Source organism: Amblyomma maculatum, chromosome 9 (assembly GCF_055883805.1).
Source record: "Amblyomma maculatum isolate TAMU_Amacu chromosome 9, ASM5588380v1, whole genome shotgun sequence".
NCBI classification, from domain to species: domain Eukaryota; kingdom Metazoa; phylum Arthropoda; class Arachnida; order Ixodida; family Ixodidae; genus Amblyomma; species Amblyomma maculatum.
In genome coordinates, this window is record NC_139352.1 from 88,719,426 (window position 1) to 88,737,713 (window position 18,288).

Below are 18,288 nucleotides of genomic sequence, written 5' to 3' on the forward strand. Positions count from 1 at the left end.
CTCGATTTTGACATGAGGTCAAAATTAGCCAGCTGAGAGTATACATGCCAATTTGATAACTGAGGTTGTTGCCTGCCGCTGCTTCAAGGCCCCGTCAAGCTTTCTCTCCAGCCTTTTTGCGTGGGAGACCACCAACATTGGAAAGTGTTGATAATAAAAGTGAATTGAAATTGGAATTGAAAAGCTGAGTATGCATACTCGTGGTTATAAGAAAGAAGTTTCCTGTCAACATCTCTGTGCTGTGCCTTGGCTAACAAAGGCAAGAAAGGGTCATAACCAAAAATCAACTCTATCATAACAGAAACTCAACTCGACTCCATCTGAACCTAGCTGGTGGCATTATTGAAGCCATTTTGCTACTAGGTAATTAGAAGCACGCAAGTCAGCCGTGCCATCTGGTCGGGAAGTATGGCACAAATTACAGCGTTCTGGCCGGGAAGTGAGACGGTTTCTTAAAGGTTAATTCACTATATTTGTATTATGCCGAGCATGGCTGCATTGTGCAGACTAGGCCATAATACAGTAGAAGTCAGGGTTTCTGATTCGCTTCCTTCTTGGCGCGAACAGTGGTCCTGGAAAAAACTTCAGCTAAAACCGAATGTGTTAAGGGTAGAGAATGTAATCTGCTTCCTGCTTTCTATGATAGAATTAGGAGCGATGGAAAGAAAGATAAAAAAGAAGATAGAAAAGGATAGCATTTGGGACTGTGAACAATTAATGACAGAATAGTAAGCCTCAGATTCTAGGTTTATAGTATGAAGGCAGTAAAGAATTATTATGATGTTGGAAATATTAACCTCATCGGAAAGGGGGCTCTAGAGTGGGCACACAGGGTCAGAGACAGGATTTGTCAGGGGAAAAAAGTAAACTGAATTACTGTGTGTATCACATTCCCATGACTGGTAAAGGATGCTGATTTTGTACCCTGCAGAATCCAAAGGTCTCATTGTACAATCAAGGGCTTGATGAGAATCCTAGTGTAGTACAAGACGAAGATGAAGAACGTTGTCTGTTGTCAGTGGCGAGAAGCACACGTTTAAACTGAGTGAAAGGTTGTGGCCCACTTTACAAGCATGAATTTATAATGAACGCAATCTAAAAACAAAACAAAAAAGGAATTTGAAAGGTTTTGGTGTGCATACTTCCAGACGTGTGAGCACATGGCAGACTGCTGCAGTGGCAGCCAAATAGTAGGTGAGACATTCAGAGCATGGAAATACTACACTAATATTTGCTACTCCTAATACAGGTTGTCTCTTTCTGCTAGTTTCCGAGGGCAGAAGTTCTAGACCGCCAAGTGCGGTGCACGTTGAAATTGTCTCGCATTAAACGTTGATGAGCTGTCAATTAAGGGATCTAAAACATATCTCATGATGGATTTCTTATTGAGCTTTTGAATTTTTCCACTCTCACCTCAAGTTTGACACATCAGCTGCAGTTTCAAGAGTGAAATTGTTGGCAGAGGGCGTTTGAACTTTTTTCTGCAGCTTTGAGCATTGTTGCGGCTGCCGTGATAGGATAGCAACTTTTTTCTCTGTGCAAAGTGCTGCACAAAGGAGCTGCTGTTCACAATGTTTTGATGAAACGGTAATGACTCATTCTGCAAAAAGTAAGGTGCCCATGTGTTGTGCGACATCAATGCACATTAAAAGGGTTAAAGAACCCCAGTTGGCCAAAATTTCTCGAGTCCTCCACTAGGTGTCTCTAATTGGCTGATGTTGCGGAGACGAAGGGGACGCTCTAGGCTTCAGTTTCAGCGCAGTTAAGTCGGGTCTGATGATTTTCAAAGGCTCAACTGATCAGGGTCTTAAAATTCAAAAGCCTTGAAATACCTAGAGTAGCAGAATATAAATATTTGGGGATATAGGTAACCGAAGGATTGGCATACATTGCAAAGCATGAGCAATCACTTTAAGGCCAAAGGGCGAGGGAATGCCGGGATAATGAAGCATAAGGCACTGTGGGGATACAATAGGTATGAGGTATTGAGGGGTATTTGGAAAGGAAATATGGTGCCCGGACTTACTTTCGGAAATGCGGTTTTGTGCCTAAAATCAGAGGTACAGTCGACATTAGAAACAAATCAGAGATCCGTTGGACGATTAGCACTAGGTGCCCACGGCAAAACTACAAATGAGGCGGTACAGGGAGATATGGGCTGGGCATCTTTCGAAGTACGGGAAGCTCAGAGTAAAATATTATATGAGGAACGCCTGAGGAAATTAGACACTAACAGATGGGCAGCTAAGGTTTTTATATACCTGTACCTAAAAAGCGTTGACTCACAATGGAGGAAAAGAACTAGGAAACTAACTAGTAAGTATGCTAGTAACAAGGACGGAGAAATAAAGAGCATTAATCAACAGGTGAAAAGCACGGAAGGTAAAAATTGGATAAATTCGATGGAAAAAGAGTGTGGAATTATACCGAAAGTGGAAAATGCAGATCAGGAAGGAAGATTTCTTTGATAACTCAAGAGGCAGTGCCCTACTTTTTGAAGCTAGATCAGGGTGCATTAGAACACGCAGCTACAAAAAGAAGTTTAACAATGGAGATGACGCATGGGCTGTATGTGGAAACTCCAGTGAAACAATTGACCATATTATACTCGAATGCAATGGTATCCATCCGGAAGTTGATGCAGGCGCAATCACTGTTCCTGAAGCTCTGGGGTTTAGAGATAACAGTGGCCGGGTTATTAAACCGGCGGTGGAAACTAGCAAAAAACGGCTGGAAGATTGGTGGCTTAAAAGCAGAGAAGTGACATAATGTTAGTAATGTAGGAGCAAAATTTAATAAATAGAATGATGGTTTAGTTAACCATTCTAAATCAATAATTAGGATATATGGAGAAAAATGAGCATGATAGCTACTGCTACCACCCCGTTTCAAAGGGGACGCTCCTATATTCCATCCATCCATCCATCCATGCTTTGAGACGTTCAATCCTATAAACCAAACAAATTCTGCTGTGAATCTCTCAGGGCGTTAGCGATATGCAAGAGAGCGTTGCTATTGTGAGGGGGGATGCTCAGGCATTACCTTTTCGATTGTACCTCAGTCCTTGTCACATGGTTTCTGGAGAGCTGGCCATTATCTTAAAGAAAGTACTAATTCCGGTAATTTCGGCTGACAAGATGTCAAAGGCACTGCTCAGTATGTTGCCTAATGCACAGTCTTTTTTGCTTGTGTGTTTACTGCCCTGTCTTTCTTGTCATCTCTTTCTGTCTTGTCTTCCATCCCTTGCGTACGTGTTGTGAAGGGCAGATGTTGTCCTAGTGAGCATCCGCCTTCACCACCTTTTGTTTGTCTTTGTTTTTCACGTGACTCCTTTATGCAGCCACTGTGGAACATGCACCACGTGGCCCTGAGACCAATCAGGGCCGGATAATATGGCTGCTAATGTTGGCACTGCTGGTGGGTGCGGCTGCGGCTATTGGTATCTTCTTCCTGTGGGCGAGACGAAAAGCGCTGAGCCAGCCAAAAAGGTTGTCCACCATAGAGCCACCCCTGTCATCGAGTAATAGGCCTCGGCTGAACTCTGGACTACCCGGTGTGTACCCTGCAAGACACCGTCTTGCTCTTAGTGGGGCTGAAAATTAGAACGAGGAAAGCACGTCCTGAAGTACAAAGCTTTATTTTGATCAATAATTCACACTGCTACTTGTTTGAGTGAGTCACACAATAATAGCTGCGGTGTCAGAAAGAATGAAAACTTCACGGGCACTGAAAACCACTTGCTTGCAAGTAGGCATATAGCGTATGCCCTCAAATCAATAGAGACACAAAGACAAGTGTGAATGGAAGACAAAAGAGAAGCGACGATGAATGCCATTTTGATAGGTGGTGAGTCCTCACCCAAGATTTTGGTTGCATCCTCTGTCATTTGTGAAAGGCTCTTGACCTGTTTTGCAATGTTAAGAAGTGTAGGTTATTTTATTACGAACATTGCTTAATGTTTCTGATTTTGATATGAAGCACTTTCTTCCAACTGTACGTTATACACTGAAAATTATTTAATTCGAACTTCAGTGAATAACATTTTTGGATAATTAAAGCTTGGTGTGACCAAGCCCCTATAATTCTGTGCACAGAAATCTTGTTCATCTCAACGCGAGTCAGTTCCACAATGGATATATCTCGAATTAAGCCCTGCCATAGCTAGATTGTCTTGGAAGATTGGGGGTGGCATCTGCATCTTGTGTGTCCCTTTTGACCTCCAAGATTTTCAGTCAAAGTTGGTTAATAAAATCGCCATGATAAATATCCGGATAATTCTTACTCTTGTCATGGTGCCGCTAGTGGCCATCAAAGAATGTTGCATCGGACATCCGATAAATAGGTTCTGTGGGCCTCACACTGGTTATTAAGACAAATTACGACCAGATATGAAGGGCATGATAAGTGATTACCAAACATTCTCTACCTAAACCTGAACTGCATGCTGCAGAGTCAACCATGCGTTGGCAGGGGTTACGAAAAACAGGGCCTCGTCTCCAAGCGTACGCTGATTACGTGGCTCTGGTTTCGCTTGTATAGTCAAAGCTGCATATATCCAACTCGCAAACACAGGAATTAGTTTGCGATATCGTGTGTTCGAAGTAAATCATTTAAAGAATTTGACAATCTACAAACCGCACCTCATTAGAAAGCATACTTTATTTGTTAAATATATGCACCGCGGGAGTACTGTCGCGAAAAATAGCCGCCGATGTTCTGCTTTTTAACTTTGAAAGCATTACTCAATATATTCTTCCCAATCTTGTCAAGTGACTGACCGCCTACAATTTTCACCCAGCGGTGGCGAACAACGCACAGCGCAAGAAGTGCATCGCAATACGATGGTAGGTCGGAAGTCGTAGGGTCCTCTCAGCTACTGTCACCGGCGAGATCGCTAGCCAAATTGACAATGATGTCTTCGGTAGTGTCACGGACCCCGGGTGAACGCTCGGCCAGAAAAAAATGCTCTAGGCGACCGGTATGGGGTCAGACGCATATTTATCACACCCTACGTGAGACACACTTGAACGCGAAGCTAACAAATAAAACTAACACAAAATACAAACACTACCGATACCCGGGAACATACAGTCTATTAGCGCTGAGCGTTAATGCTCATGGTTTGGTGCAGATGAAGCGTTGCGTGGGCCCAGTTAGTGGCATTCAGGTAGCAGATGTTGAGGTGGCGTTCAAAGTGCTCAGGCTGGCTTCGCCGGCTGTGTTTTTGGAGTTCGTCTTACGAGCTCCTTGTCCAAGTGCCTGTGGAGGTGACGATGGCTGTTCTGGCGTCGTTGACGTTTGGGGCGCCACCCGATTAGGTGGAAACATTACAGCAGGCATCCGTGGCTTTAGCAGGTGGTTGAGTCAGCCACTGAGTCTTGGAAAGGGCTCAGGAATGGGAGGAAACCTACGTGCGACGCTCTAGTACTCGTGAACACCGGTGCAGTAGCCGGCATTGCTCTCTTCCGGCCGAAGTGTCCCTGATTTACCGGAACCTCGGCTTCTGTGTTCTTGCCTCCTTGGGGTACCTTATCCTTAGAAGCTTTTATAACCTTGCCGTTGGTACACGCCATCTTTGTCGTCGTCTTCATCGTCTTCTCTTGTCCACCAATCATCTCTTACCATCTCACTGCAACCTACTTGTTCTTCATAATTCTTAGAATAATATGCATCATTGTTACTGTCATCCTCGTCGTCTTCCCCATACTTTTTAGTGCATCTATTTCATACTTCCTATTATAAGTGACAGTCAGCGAGCTCTTCGGTAGTCGCAACATAGTCGTTGACCGAGACAGCATTTTTGCTGCAGTCCCATTGCAAACGTTACCTGGGAACTTGGACAGCTGATTAAATAATCATCAAGTTCCTCAAGTGATTCACCGCTGATTAGGGGTTCATTGCAGTCATCAAATGAGCTCATGCCAGTCGCGCCAAAATACCGAGACCACAGTGACGGAAGCAATTATGAATTGCCTATTTTTTACGCCGTTCAATGATGCATTGAACATCTTTATTGCACGCAGGAGATCAGTTTTTAACTCCTGGCCAATGCGAAGGCTTAGCAGTAGCCATTGTACAAGGCACTTTCTGCATCCTGCCTTCAGTGCACGAATTAAGCCTTGATCGAAAGGGTGAAGCACTGAGGGTGTTTTCGGGGGAAAGAAATGAAGCACGATGTTACTGACGCTGACGCTGCAATGTTGAGCCGAGCATATATGAAATAATAAGCAGACCTTTCTGCTTTGGCTTACTAGGCTGTCGTCCCCAGAGGTGAGCCAGTTGCCAAAAAGTTTGCTTGTCATCCAATCTTTTCCATTGTACCTGTAGGTCACTGGAATCAAAAGTTTATTCTTCAGTCATCGTGGTGATTTGCTCTTTCCGATAACGAGCGGTCTAAGCTTTGTTGACCCGGCGACATTGATGGTGAGTACCACTGACATTCGGGCTTTATTGACTTTCCCGCCATGGGCCTTTTCTTCAGACAGGCGAGCGTTTTGTTTGGAAGAATTTGCGAGAACAAAGCAGTCTCACAAGCAATAAAATACTTCCGGGATGGTGCTTTGTCACAATGTTGCTCCAGTTTGAAAAAATCAATGCTGCCGACGTCCACTGTGCGGCTTTCACACGTGACAGCACGGCCGATAATGTTTTCATACTCTTTGAAACGCTGCAGCCGACCTCAGCCGCCTTTGAAGTGTGCTGAGCATGAAAGCGAAATCCTACGCTTTATTTTCAATGTTTGGGCCAGAAGGAGGGATGTGTTGCAACCTAACATCCGCGAATATCTTCTGCCTCCACTTTTTCATATGAAGCCGTCCATACTCATCACGCGTTGTTAGCAGGAGGCGTCGTGTCCTCGCTAGCTCTAATTTCTAACTTATCGAAACCACGTCTAGGGATGCTGCACGCTGTCTCGACATCCGAATTTTCTCCGCTTTCAACTCTTCTCATAATCTCTAGCTTTGAGGATATTGACAGGGTCTGCCGTTTTACGGCAGCCATCGCAGAGTAGACGAATGCTGCGTTTCCATAACGCAATAAAGTGCACAACCTTCAAAGTGAGGCAGTTGGTGAGGCAATTGCACGCAGGAGCAGGTGGTTGTGATAGAACACGAGAGAGAGAGCGGTCAAACCACTTTTGCTATGGGAGGGGGGAACGTGTGGCAGTCTGCGGGTGCGAGAGCAGCGCCGCACGAGCGCAGTTGGGCTAAACCATTTTGTGCCGGGAGCGGTGCAGCGGTGGCATAACAGTAGAACATCCGCCTCGCATGCAAGAGGACCGGGGTTCAAATCTCGGTGCCGCGCAATTCTCCACCAGATGATAAAAAAATCCGCGTGTCGATGGAATTGCATAAACAGGTTTGGGGTGCGACCTGATGCCGGTGAACACCTCCGGCAACGCACTCCCTCACCAGAACAGGAGTTGGCCACCCTGGTGCAGTAATTGGCCGCAACCTCTCATGATAAGCTCCACAAAACTCCGGCCCTCAGTCACCAGCGGCTGCGGAACAACTGACCACGGCGGCGGTCAGACCTGTGACGCAGCAGGGGGTGCTAAGAAAGCCTGGCTCCGCTGGACAGGCCGCCATTGGAACTGACCCTGGCAACGTTTAATGCTATAACCCTAGCTAGTGAAGCTAGTTTAGCAGTGCTGTTAGAGGAACTAGAGGTTATGAAATGGGATGTCATAGGACTTAGTGAGGTTAGGAGGCCAATTGAGGCATATACTGTACTGAAGAATGGGCATGTACTGTGTTATCGAGGTTTACCAGAGAGGCGACAACTAGGAGTAGGTTTCCTTGTCAATAAGTATATAGCGGGTAATATAGACGAATTCTTTAGTATTAATGAGAGGGTGGTAGGCATCGTAATTAGGCTTAATAAGCTGCATAAACGAAAGGTTGTACAGGCCTATGCACCTACATGTAGTTATGATGACAGGCAGTTGAAAGCTTCTACGAAGATGTAGAATCGGCAATGCGAAAAGTAAAGACCCAGTATACTGTACTAATGAGCGACTTCAATGCCAAGGTAGGGAAAAAACAGGCAGGAGACAAGGCAGTAGGTGACTATAGCATTTGTTCTAGGAATAGCAGGGGGGGGGGGGGGAGTTACTAGTTGAGTTTGCAGAGCGCAATAGCGTACGAATCATGAATACCTTCTTCAGCAAACGGAAGAACCGGAAATGGGCATGGAAAGGCCTAACGGGGAGATTAAAAATGAAATCGACTTCATAAGGACTTCCGGTTGACAACCTCAATTTTCACGCGGACGCTACGTGCACACGAAATAAGAAAAGCGGGCTCATACTTGTGATGCAAAGTGATGGGGTGTTTCATGAACTGTGTTTCGGTTTATCTATTCGGATGGAGGGTAGTGTTTATGCTCTCACCGACGTTTCCTGGCACCAGCCTTCTTTTCCGTGGCTCCGTCCCATATGGCGACAGTAGCGGCTGTTCCTGAATGCGCGGTCAGTTTGGGTATGCGCTGAGGGACTCCAAGTGGAAGAGGGTGACTGTGAAGGTGAAAAAAATTTCTGCAGGACCATCGTCCCCACGGTCCCCATCACACATCACGTCCACTTTTGTCACAGTTAAAGGTTTTCCCTGGCAACGGCCTCTAGGCATGAAAAGTCGTGATTTAACCAAGCCTTAATAATTAACGTGTGAGCGTGGTCTATGCGGTAACATGCCTGACTCAGGATCCAATGGTCCTAAAAATTTCGATTCCCATCCCGATTTGCCACCTCGTGCCAACGTGGTCAAGTTTTTAGGTCTCGGGTTGTCACAAAGCACGCCAACAAATCACAGCCCGGCTGTGTCCTCCGCAAACTACCGCGAGCCAGAGGCATTCTCAAGGTGTTGTGCTCACAACATCAACTCGTACGGCAGGTACATATTCCTTCCAGTTGTAGTTGATACAAAGAAAGCATCTGCCTGGGCGGCATAGAGTGATGGGTTCATCAGTGTTGGGGCACGTGAGCTCAAGCCAAGCTGCGCAAGTTGAAAATTGTTTTCCACAGTCTGTGTACACCTTTATGTGTTCTCCCTGAAAGTTTAGATTCCAGCTCGCTCACAACGATAACACAAAACCGAGCACCCGAGCGCCTTGAACAGCCACAAATATGGCCCCTCCAACAGCGTGCTGGGACGCATGACGCGCGTTTTAGCTGGACTTTTACCTTTAGGATTAGCAATTTAGCTTTTACCTTAGTGTGTTGAACAGCCACCTGCAAGCAGCATCCAGCGGAGGTAGCATAGGCTAAACATGCTAGGAGACAAGAAGAGCGATAAGGCGAAATACTTTGTGGCTAGTTTTTCATTCTTGTTAACTGTTAGTGGTTAGGGAGTTCATGAGTAGCACTCTCCAGTCATTCCTGACATTTCTGAAGCTTCGTTTGTACGGCATAAGCTCCTGTAGTGTTTTGAGACATGCGAGTTCGGTTAGCACTCATCGTATATCCGCTATCTACTGTGCCCAAGGAGATACTGCCTGACGAGCCGCCAGCACACCCCCTCTCTTATCCGCCACCGAAGCCCCCCTACGTTGCTATGGAGACAGCAGGCTTGTCGCTAGACAAGGAGAATTAACGATGTTTCCCACAAGCCCGGCGGGGAGTACTGGTTTGCATGCTCAGCTAGCGATTGGATACATAGTGGTTCAAGTTCCGATGGAGACAGGGATTTTTACTTTAAGTGTCAGAGAGAAGGATGTTTTCTGATCACGATATTTGATTACACTATCTACGCGCAGTGGTCATGAGCCAAGCAAGGCTTTTACCATAAAAACCCATGCTACCCATGAAGCCTACCCAGAAATATCATTTCTGCGCGAAATTTGAGCGGCGAGGATTCCGCGGGTTAGCTGAGCGGAGCATTCTACAGCACATTAGTAATTGCGCAATACGCTGTAGTTACTTTGAAACGATAGCGATTTATTGCATCCATGAAAAATGCACAGAGGAGCAAGAACTGCGAAGCACGGCGACAGATCACTGTGAATGAAAAACAAAACTGAAATGAAGGCGCGTGTCTGGATGAGTCTTGTGGCTAAGGAAGCTAACCTGAAAAGCCAGTTTAGGCAAGAAGGACAGAGCTTGACAATAGTCAGAGCACGGCAGCTGCAGCGAGCACATATTCTCGTCGCAATATGTCTTACTTCAGTGCATACTTAAAGCAAATGCTCAACGAGCAAGCATATCCTTACACTGGTGTGACATGCTTGACTTTCTCTTTTGGAAGAATTGTCCTCTGCGTGCCGTTTTACCTGCATACAGGCGTATGTCCGTGTATGCACAGGATTTCGCAGGTGAAAAAGTAAACCGCGGCTGGTAGGCGCCAAAGAACTTTTGAAAAAGATTTTTAACGTCGGTAAATATGCTATTCACTCACCATTGTGGGCCGGGAAGTCCAAAACAATGCCGTCACTTGCAATGCAGAAATCCGTGAAGGAGGAAGTAAAGAATACTAAGCATTGACAACTTTATCGAATACCATGTTATATATATATATATATATATATATATATATATATATATATATATATATATATATATATATATATATATATATATATATATATATATATATATATATATATATATATATATATGTATGTATGTATGTATGTATGTATATAAATGTCTACCTGGATTGCAGATTTCAAAACTAGTCAAAGCATAGGATTATGAATAAATGCGTGACAAACGAGATGTCGGAACTGTTACTTCTTGATTAAAATATTAGTTTTATAGCTTTTCTTCGAAGATAAGCTCTCAGACTTACAATTGTATAAATATCGCAATTTAATCAGAATAATGACAAGAAGGTATATATGAGCATATTGTCAAAATAAGCTAGTCAAAATACTCCATGCCGGTGGAGAAAGCTAGTCAAAGCTTACATTAGTGGTGCGCGTGTGATCATTTCCTGGCTGTGCCACGGCTTGCAACTTGCCACGGTTGGGAAAAAGAGAGAATATTACAGATACATTCTGGTGCCAATAGCAGTGGAAGTTCTTTCCGAGTCGCGTAGATGCCCTGTAATGTCTACAGAGAGGAGTGGAATCTCTGGAATCATCACAGCCAGAACAGAGAAGAATATTTAGTTTCTGTAGCAGCATAACATGCTAGTGATCTCTGTTCGTACTGTGTAGAAATAAATCGGTGTGCTAGCTCTAGGCTCTCATGCTATGGGTATTGGGAAGTCACCTTTCTGCTGCTAGTGGTGAAGGCAAACTCTCACTACTTGTTAGTTGATTGGGAGACAAGAGGTATTACTTTAAGCATGAGAACGAAGTTTCCTTTACCTGGTCGGCTAAATCGTGACGCTTCTTGCAGTCTCTTGGAATAATATGAACGACACTGGGTGAACAAACTGCACTGTGATTTCCCACAAACTGCACGCACGGACCGGCCGTGACAGCGTGCCATGTAGTATCAGTGTAGGTCTACGCTTTGTATCACCCATCTAAAGAGAAGTACAGTTTACTTAATTTGAACTTTTTATCCACTGATTGAATGCTATTCAAAAACTATATCAATGCTTGAGACGACTTTCAAATCACTTTTGAACGTTTTGAGCACGTAATATTTCATTGGTTCACCTAATCGAGTAGGAAGATATTTCATTCAGTATTGTAGAATTTGGAGTAATCACACGAAAACTTAAGCTAATTAAGATGTGTTAATTTGTGTGGGACCATATACAGCAAAAGGGATAGATAGGAAAGTTGGTATTGATTCATATTGGAAAGGTACAGTGCCAAAAGACACAAAACAAAAAGACACAAGACGTCTGTCCGTCTTCTGATTTTTGTCTTGTGTCTTTTAGCACTGTACCCTAATATGATTGCATTGGTACCTGACCCATTGTTGGCAGAATTGACTAGTGTTTATTGACTCTACCTTTTCTTCCGCTCCCTCCTCTCTCGTTGCGTGTAGTGGTGAAGGTGGTGTACTCACGTGACAGCGAGGCACACATGACGGTGGTGTCGCAGCTGTGCTTGTTAATCCAGAATGAGCTGGGCATGCGTGTGGAATGGGACGAGGCGGCCAATGGCGCCACGCACGTGACGCACGACTGGGCCATAGCCATGGCTCAGCTGCCCTGCCCTCGCTTCAATCCCGCAGCCATCCAGGCAGCGGACAAAAAGGCTCCAGAGATTATCGTGGTGCTCGAATCGGATGGGGCGCTGCTTAAGCATGAGGCATACCGGCAGCACAAGGTGAGTATTCAGAGAAACACGTTAAAGAACCCCAGGTGATCGAAACTTCCGGAGTCTTCCACTACGGCATCTCTCATAGCCTGAGTCGCTTTTGGACGTTAAACCCCTAAAACCAACCAACCAACATTGCTGTGTGGATGGCTGTATGTGACAACGATGCCTGCCCGCATCTTTCGGCAAAAAAGGATCAATGCAGTACTGCCGGCGCTAATTTCGATTTAAAAAAATGGATCATTTAGACACCATAGAGTTCAAAATATTGGTCCCGAAAATGTGCACTTTCCTATGGGGCGCGGGACGGTTCCTGAATACAGTTCGAAATATTGCGCAAGTCTGAATTATTGGACTCTGAAAATTCGGTTGGTGGCTGTAGGTAAAAACTGCAGTGGTGCCTCTCACTTGATTACAGTATAACAAATTAGAGGTGAAATCTCTAAAACAGAGTGCTTTAACCATGTAGGAATAAGCTCAATAATTCCGTATGTACATCCCGCAGTTTTGTCAAATTTCGTACCTAATTTATTAACATTTTCTTTTAATGACAGTTTGTCTTAAAGCCACATTCCCAAGATTTATTGAGGTGCAGCCTCTTGTATTTGTTCGCCATGAAAAAGAACATCAGTGACTGATTAGGGCTAGGACTCTTATTGAAAAACACATATGGTTGAACCTCAATATAACAAATTTTATAGTTCCCGGGAAAAAGCTTCGTTATATTGTGAAAGAAGGCCAGGTCCAGACGTCAAGGTCGTGAAGGCAAGGCAAGGTATGCCGTGTCAGCGTTTAATCTGATGGAGAAAACACAAGCGCGCGCCGGAGCCGGCGCCGCGGGACGATGTAGATGGTATGTACAAGAGGAAGAAGAAGATCATGGTATGTACAAATGAAAGAAGATCCGTGGAGGGCTCACAATATAAGGAACTTTGCTGCATCGAGGTTTTACCTTACAGTGGGGCAAATGATATCCACGTCCCTGAAACCTTCCTCCTTTATTTTATTTTGCCTTATGAATTCTTGAGGCTAATACAAGCGACGTTAGAAGACACACCAAGCAAAACAAACGGCGATAGTAGTACAACAAAGCTTTGTTAATTAGAAATCACGTATCTAAAAACATAGCGTTGGTCCAGACTTTCAGCGGAATAGAGCAGATCGGCACTGGTGGTGTGCATTCAGATATGACCTTTGAAACTTTTACCAAAATATGAATCTCGAAATGTTGCTTGATTACTCGAGCTTTAATTGCAATCGCTGAACATTTCCACGAGCTTTGCGTGTTAATGCAGTGACTGCTGCGGAGAGAGAGAGAGAGAAAAAACTTTTAATGACCATAATAATCAGTAAGAACTCGCAGGAGCTGGGTGGTCGGTGCCCCTAGTCCAGGGCTCCGCTGGCAGCAGCTGACTTGCGGACTAGCTGGATAATCCAGGCTTGCTGGTCCAGGTTGTCGCTGGTCAGGGCAGCCTCCCACTGCTCGTGTGTCGGGCATGGCACTAGTAACGTTGGGTCAGGTTTGTCCTGGCATTCCCAAGAGATGTGATAGAGTGTGGGGCTTGCACCGCACCAAGGACAGTAACTCGTGTATTCTGTTGGGCTTATCTTATTTAAAATGTGAAGATTAGGGAATGTGTTTGTTTGTATTTTTCTCCAGTCTGCGGAGCGGTCGCGGCTTCATCGCATAAGAAACCAAGGTAACCAGGCGGTGTTGGGGGAGTACATAAATGGTATCATGCAATCCTGCAATCTGTCAAGTGCCCTCGTGGGCTGATATGAACGAGATATGCAATGACAGGTTGCCGCAAAATAGTGCGGCTGGTTTGGTTCGCTTCATGTACATTTGTGGACTGCGGCCAATTTTTTTACATATATTGACAGTGGTCATCGTTGGCATGCGTATCAGATATGAATAATGACAGTCTAGTTGGAGAATTAGTCCGCACTCACTGGGCCGGTGGTGTCGCGATGAGACGATATGATTGGTTTTTGTTGTTTATGACGTTTAACATTCGAGCTAACATCGTCTATGAACGATGCCGTTGTCGAGGATTCCGGAAACTTCGACTAATGGGGTTTGAGCGTCCACTGACGTCTTACGGCATACGCACGCCATTTAGCTTGGTTCCAACAAAAAACATTCTTCGTGGCCGGGAACAAATTCGCGCATTCGAGATGAGCGGTCGAGTGCTCTAAACCAGCGGGCAGTGCGGTGGGGCGAGATGGGCTTACCTTAAGCACATAAATGCGAGTACCACAATTACAAGAGAATGAAGAGACCATATCAGCATGTCTTTGCGTGACAGAGTATAAATGATTACCTAGCTAGAAAGCGCTTCTCTAGTCAAAACGTTATTCCGGAAGTCGAAACGTCACATGCGCAATTTGAACGGCGGATCACACACATTCTGGATGTCAAAATATCACACGTGTTATTACATCGCTTGAGCAGATGGGGCTTCACGAAGCGGCAATATTAGCAATAGGGAAAATAACATTCACATCTGTATTTGTTACAGCTTGTGCCATGCGGCCTTATCAGTTAATTGAGTCTTTGTTCATGTTCGCTGTCGCGAGACGCAGCTTTATTATTTTCCTTGTCGCGCAAGATGCGCGACAAATTCAAAAGTTCTCGAACATGTATTTCGTAGATTCCAGGCATCGCGTGTGTTTCTGCAACGTTTCAGGTTATGCTAGTCACCGTTAACGACACTACCGAGATGTTTATTCGCCTCCTTTATACTGAGCATTGGCGTTTGCGACGGGAATTCCGTGTTCCACGACCAGCTAGCACGTTCGTTATTATCGCCTCCGCCAAGTTGCTCATATTTTTTTGCAATAGAAGTCAGCCTAATAAATAGTTCTTTTCAGAGCAGCGTAGCACCCCATATCTTCGGATTAAATGGGCTGCTGCAGGCCACCAGTTTCTGTTATCGTGACGTGTGTCCAGGTAAATGCATATCCTAGATTGAACGTACCATATTACATGTTGTGCATTTATGCTACCTTAAGCATAGCAGCACAAACACGTAACGCGTTTAGGAAACGTTCATGGGCGCGGTGTCATACCATAGGGCGATTCCGTGACTAAAGCAGATCTATTAGCGGCTGTAAGAGGCACGCTTTGGAAGCACCGACACTTTTATTCTTTCCAGGACCTGGGTGCGGTGAGTGAGAGCAACATAGACGAGCTGTACCACACCACATACGCGGCGCTGCTATCGAACCAGGCACAGGCGCTTGGTGACTACTGCCACATTTTGGTTGCCCGGTTGCCTTACACCACGCTGCCAATCCGCCTAGACCTGGTGCCCGAAAAGCGGTACTTGCTACCAGATCACTTGCACCAACTCCTGGCCCAGCTGCTCTACGCCACGTCCCTGCCCGAGGATCGCGCGGATGCAGCACTCAGCTCGGGTGCCTGTAACCGTTTTCGCGATGCTCTTGCCAACGCCAGTAATGCCCACGACAAGCGAGGTTTCGCTGCAGACAGCCTGTGTGGAAAGCTTCAGGCCATGCTTCAAGAATCATGATAAAACATTACTTTTCCCTAACTGGGTGCTTCCCCTTATATGCTTAGTAACAATAATACTGAGAGCGACCCCCTTGCCATCCTGCTTGTTTTTGGAGCGAAGATCTAGTGCGACGGAATACAACGTCGCTCTACTTGACAAAACAATTTACCATCTACTTGACAAAACCATCCTTACCCTAATGTGACTTTTTTTAGCCACAATGGGGTAAGTGAGCCCTTCATTTCGTACCTGTGCTTATGATGGGACTGCTGCGAGAATTTATAACCTGTTTTGAGAGACCAGAGGCTCCCTTGACCTAGGCCCTTATTCCGAGTTTGCGTCGTTATCAAATGTGTCGCTATCTCACGTGACCTCGAGTAATTTGATTGGTGTAAACGCCTGAAGAAGATGTTGCCACCTCTTCCGGTTCCGTAATGGCAACACCCGTTTCCGGCGTTTCGACCAATCAGACGGCTTAGGTCCCATGAGATAGCGACACTTCGATAACGACGCAAAGTCGGAATACGGGCACTAGTCACAACTGCATCTGTGTACAATGGTGCCCCACATTTGGAATATTTTTACTATGATGATGATTATTGCCTATTCAGCAGTAGTTTTCATCTCAGCTGCAGTGCAAGTGCAGTTGCTCATCTTCTGGCTCACAAATGGTGCCAAAGGCGGTGTTTATAAGTGCTTTTTTATTTGGGCTGTTAAGTCTAAAATATTTGTGAAGTAAGTGTGGTCACCATCATTCAAGTTGCATACTAGAAGCAACACAGAATCGCGCGGCAAGACTCATATACTCGACTTATTCCTATCATGTAAATGTCACTGAACTAAAACAAAATGCTTACCTTACTAACTAAGCACACAGACGCAAAATTGCTAGACTGCCTTTTTCACAAGTTTTAACATCACCCCCCGCTCATGTCTATCATCAGCCCCGCCCACCATACATCCAACCGCACGCACCATGAAAAGACCGTTTACCCTCCGCCTGCCCGGACATCTGCGCATCTGCCGTCTTTTTTTGTTCGCACCCCACGGGACTGGAATGACTTGCCAAACACCGTCGTACTTCATTCCTACCCATCAATCTTCTGATCACCCACCGAATGATTCATGTACTCATCAAACACTCTCTCATGTAATACCCCTTAAATGGGACCTTTGTAATCAATAAATAAAAGTGTTTTGCGTGATCTTCGGTCAGCCATTTGCTCATTTGGGCTTCAAATCCCGCCAACGGCGACCGCTTTTCGATCGTGGCAACAGCAAGGCACCCGTGGACTGTGCGATGTCCGTCCACGTTAAAAACCCTAGGTGTCAAAATTTTCCATGTTCGCCGACAACCCCGTCTCTCATAGGCAGAGTCCATTTGGGAAAATTGAATCCTGCAGACCATGTTTAACCATTTGTGAAGCTTGTGACCTAGTACTTAGGCAAGTTTTTTGCAGCGCACCACTCTGGCATGAGAGTGACTTCATTTGCTTCATAATAATTTTTGTCTTTATTTTTCTGTACATTCGTTTGCTCTCCTCTACTTGCTTTTATACCATTGTTATGCAGTTGCTTTTATATGTAACACGTACTGTAGGCAGAGCGGAGGGAATGCCTCCTAGTTCATATTTACTCTGCATTTTCCTAAGGAAATGTTTTATCGTCGTCAAGAAAAGTACAAAAGCAGTTTGCTACTTATACTGTGGAATCCTGATACGAGTCTCATGCAGCTGTAAATTCTAGAACATATCATCGATAAGTTATATTATTCTAAGGCAGCTCTGAAAAGTTTCAAATGAAGCATACTTGGCAATAACATTTAATAACGGTTTTTGATTGTGTTTTTTTCCTAGACTAAGTGTTTCTGAATGTCCAGAAGCAAGCTTTTGTGAAGCTCGTAGCAGAGAGGAAATTAAATTAGCTTCGCAGCCGCGGACATCTAAAATTTTCCACTCTTCCAGCTTTGCCGGAGAGCTTGTTAAAAGACATACAGAGATATCTATTATGCACAATCTTTATAGTCCACCAGAGCGAGCACCGTTGAGTGTGACAACGAAGTCGCGAAACTGAGGGACCCCCTTGCTAAAATGTAAAAAAACTTTCTGAACTAAAATGTGTGATTTGGGGGAGGAGAGTCGTTGCACTAGCAAAGGCAGCCACTAGCATTACTGTTACTGCGGCTACCATCCTCCCCCATCCCCCAATTCTTATTTTCTGTCTCTTGGATAGTTATTCTGGTACAACATAAATGAAAACTTTATTAGGTGGATAAATGAATACTTGTGCTTTAGGCGTCATTGTGTTGTTGACAACGGGAAACAGTCGCATGAGGTGGCTGTAACATCTGGGGTACCTCAGGGATCTGTCCTGGGCCCATTACTGTTCATTATTTACAAGAATGAAATCTTTTCGGGTATTTCTGCATGCATGCGTCTTCTTGCAAACGATTGTGTATTGTATAGTAATATTAACGATCGAAGTGACTGCGATCATTGCAACTTGACTTGTGCAAAGTAGCCCAGTGGTGTGGGAATTGAGGAATGCATTTTAT

The 18,288-nt window shown here is 44.9% G+C and overlaps 1 protein-coding gene across 1 annotated transcript in view; it reads left to right on the forward strand.

The window, feature by feature from the left end:
• LOC146179718 (uncharacterized) overlaps positions 1-16,939 on the forward strand; it is a 122,995-nt gene extending 106,056 nt beyond the window's left edge. Inside the window, exons 10-12 of the mRNA XM_084579324.1 lie at positions 3,341-3,553; positions 11,942-12,225; positions 15,375-16,939. Of these exons, the coding sequence (XP_084435450.1) occupies positions 3,341-3,553; positions 11,942-12,225; positions 15,375-15,752 (875 nt within the window). The 3' untranslated portion in view covers positions 15,753-16,939. The remainder of the gene's footprint in view (positions 1-3,340; positions 3,554-11,941; positions 12,226-15,374) is intronic.
• The last annotated feature ends 1,349 nt before the right edge of the window (positions 16,940-18,288 follow it).